The sequence below is a fragment of the Sinocyclocheilus rhinocerous genome, unplaced genomic scaffold, assembly GCF_001515625.1.
Source record: "Sinocyclocheilus rhinocerous isolate Xijiao unplaced genomic scaffold, SAMN03320098_v1.1 scaffold3825, whole genome shotgun sequence".
NCBI classification, from domain to species: domain Eukaryota; kingdom Metazoa; phylum Chordata; class Actinopteri; order Cypriniformes; family Cyprinidae; genus Sinocyclocheilus; species Sinocyclocheilus rhinocerous.
Window position 1 is genome coordinate 81,204 of NW_015641499.1, and position 2,804 is coordinate 84,007.

At 41.4% G+C, this 2,804-nt stretch overlaps 1 protein-coding gene across 1 annotated transcript; it reads left to right on the forward strand.

Annotated features, from left to right (window-relative positions):
• The first annotated feature begins 288 nt into the window (after positions 1-288).
• Positions 289-2,149, forward strand: LOC107755173 (recoverin-like). The gene is made up of 3 exons (XM_016571878.1): positions 289-888; positions 1,195-1,306; positions 1,400-2,149. Exons 1-3 carry the CDS (start codon positions 508-510, stop codon positions 1,516-1,518), a joined length of 612 nt encoding a protein of 203 aa, XP_016427364.1. The 5' UTR covers positions 289-507; the 3' UTR covers positions 1,519-2,149.
• Positions 2,150-2,804: the final 655 nt, after the last annotated feature.

The window sequence follows — 2,804 nt, forward strand, 5'->3', positions numbered from 1 at the left end:
TAGTCCATTAAAAGTAACAGCAGATGGTCGTGTAAGCTGGTGGGTCTTACTGGAATATGAACCCCCAATGTAAAACGCACCCGTCCCACACTTTGAGCGACGCCAATCGCGTTGCTCATCTCACTTGATGACACAGGTCATTCAGTAGCAAAGGGCAGAGTTTTGTTTGCTATCCTCGTATTGTAAGACCCTGTTGTGAAGGAGCAAATCAACATAATGCAGCACTCATCAGAAGTAGTGTGACGTAACTAACTAATCTTTCAGAAAGCCTGTCTGGATTTAAATAGAGATATACATAATCCCATTCAGCACTTAGAGGAGTTGTCAGGGGGAGCCAAGCCCAAAGAGGGGCCAGTGACAGCACTCAACACAACGCCGTCCCATTGTCCTGGTCGGAGAAAGAAACGGTGAAAGCAGAGATAGCGTGATACAAGAGAGGAGGGTGGGTGAAAGCAGAAGAAAACTCAGCAAATCTGCCCATTTGACCCGCTTGCACAGCTTGGGAATATGGGGAACACCAAGAGCGGCGCTTTATCCAAAGAGATTCTGGATGACCTGAAGTTGAACACCAAATACACAGAGGAAGAGCTCTGCGCATGGTACGCCACCTTCCTCAAAGAGTGTCCCACCGGACGCATCACGAAGGAACAGTTTGAGGGCATCTACGCCAGTTTCTTTCCAGATGCTGACCCTACCGCTTACGCTCAGCACGTCTTCCGCAGCTTTGACACTAATGCCGACGGCACCTTGGACTTTAAGGAGTACATTGTGGCGCTTCACCTTACCTCATCAGGCAAGACCCTGCGCAAACTCGAATGGGCGTTTGCTCTGTACGACGTAGATGGCAACGGGACCATCAGTAAAAACGAGGTGCAGGAGACTGTAAGGGTGAGTATCGCTCATAATTGCCACATCCTGCATTTTCTGTTGATTGAGTATGGAAAGTGTGCAAGACTGAAGTTCGTTAAATGTTTGTTTGCCTTCATTGCTCATGGCATTTAGTAGTAAGTTGTATTATATAATCCAACAGTTATGACCAGATGGATCAAGAAGCTCAGGATAGATTACACCACCTGATAATGCAACTCTCAGTAACTTGAGCACGGCCGATGCCAGTAGTTTTCGATATGTCATTCGTTAGTTGTTAGGTTAAGAACGACAGAGTTGTAATATTTTGCATTCTACTGGTAACAGTCAATATTCAACATGATTCCCGGCGAAGACCAGAAGAACCTTCCGGAAGATGAGAACACGCCAGAAAAGCGAGCGGACAAAATCTGGAACTTTTTCGGAAAGAAGGAAGATGGTAATAACTCATCACACAATGTGCTGTTGCTGTAGACTACACAAATCATGCCGTGTTCTGATAATCCATGCATCTTCACAATTGTCTTCACAGATAAGATTGGAGAGGGGGAATTCATTCAGGGCGTCATGGAAAACAAAGACATCTTGAGGTTGATACAGTTCGACGAGCCAAAGAAGATTCAGGAAAAACTTAAGGAGAAGAAGCATTAATAGCCACATTCCCATGAGACTGATTTTTATTCATTTGACACTAAGCCTACACGATCCAGACTACTTCTCCAGGCCACAAGCTGGAGATATTCTATCAATACACACGTCAGAGCCATGAACCAGACAAACATAGATTTTCTTGTAACACATACAAGTCTTGTGTTCTGGACCATCACCACTTCTACCTGAAGGGCCTCACTGCTATTTCGATTGCTTTTAGAATCCAATCGATAAGAGGTCCAATCGAATTAGGCTTGTGTTAACAGTCCAACTCTCTGCTCAATCCTCTTAGGATCTGAAGGTCGGGTAAGACAAATCCACAGGGTCCAGTGGCTCTCCTCTTTTAGATCCCTTCAGGGTTAAGGTGGTTTAAGCACTCAACATGCATTCATCAGACTCTGAAACCATCTGTTTAGCAGGTGACTGGAGAATTTTTAAAGAACAAATTTCTTGTACTGTGTTTCTTAGGATGTGTAGAAATGGTGATGAGAATTTTAGAGAATTTTTATGTGAAAATTTAGGAATACATATTAAACATTTATAAATCTACGTCATTACTGATCAATCCACCAATGCCAATTAGCCAGTGGTGTACTGTAACGAAGTAATAAAACTTCGTTACAGTACTTAAGTATTTTTTGGGAGTATCTGTACTTTACTTGAGTTTTTATATTTCAGCCAACTTTTACTTTTACTCCACTACATTTCCTAATTAAAATGTATACTTTTACTCCGATACATTTCCCTGAAGCATATTCGTTACTTACTACAAAATAGTCAGAAGTCAGAAGAACACGGACTGCAGGAAAGCACGTTTGACGAATCAGTGGTCTGCCGTCTGCAAGTTAGACTCCTAAAAACACCTTTGCTCATGTGCAAAAAAGTGCACAACCGCAGATGATTCATTTTCCACTCAAGTCAAGGCTGGGGCGTGCGATACAGCATCATCTGCGATAACATGGTAAGTGTTGTAATGATGTGCGATCTGACATTATCAAGTATATCACAGAGAGTGCACGCACGTGATTTATTAGTCTATTAAAACTCAAAATTCGAGACATTCTAAATTGTAGACGGCAAAGATGCTTCTGTATTTTTGTTTATATTTATACAATTTAATATAGTTAACTTAATCTATACCACACAAAGAATACAGTTTTTCTGCAGATATCAGCATGAACACATTAGTAATAATTTTATACAAGTTCAGTAAAGTTAGCAATAAGTGACTTACATTTTAGACATAATATTGCTTGTTTTTGCTAAATTTTGCCAATGAAAATAGT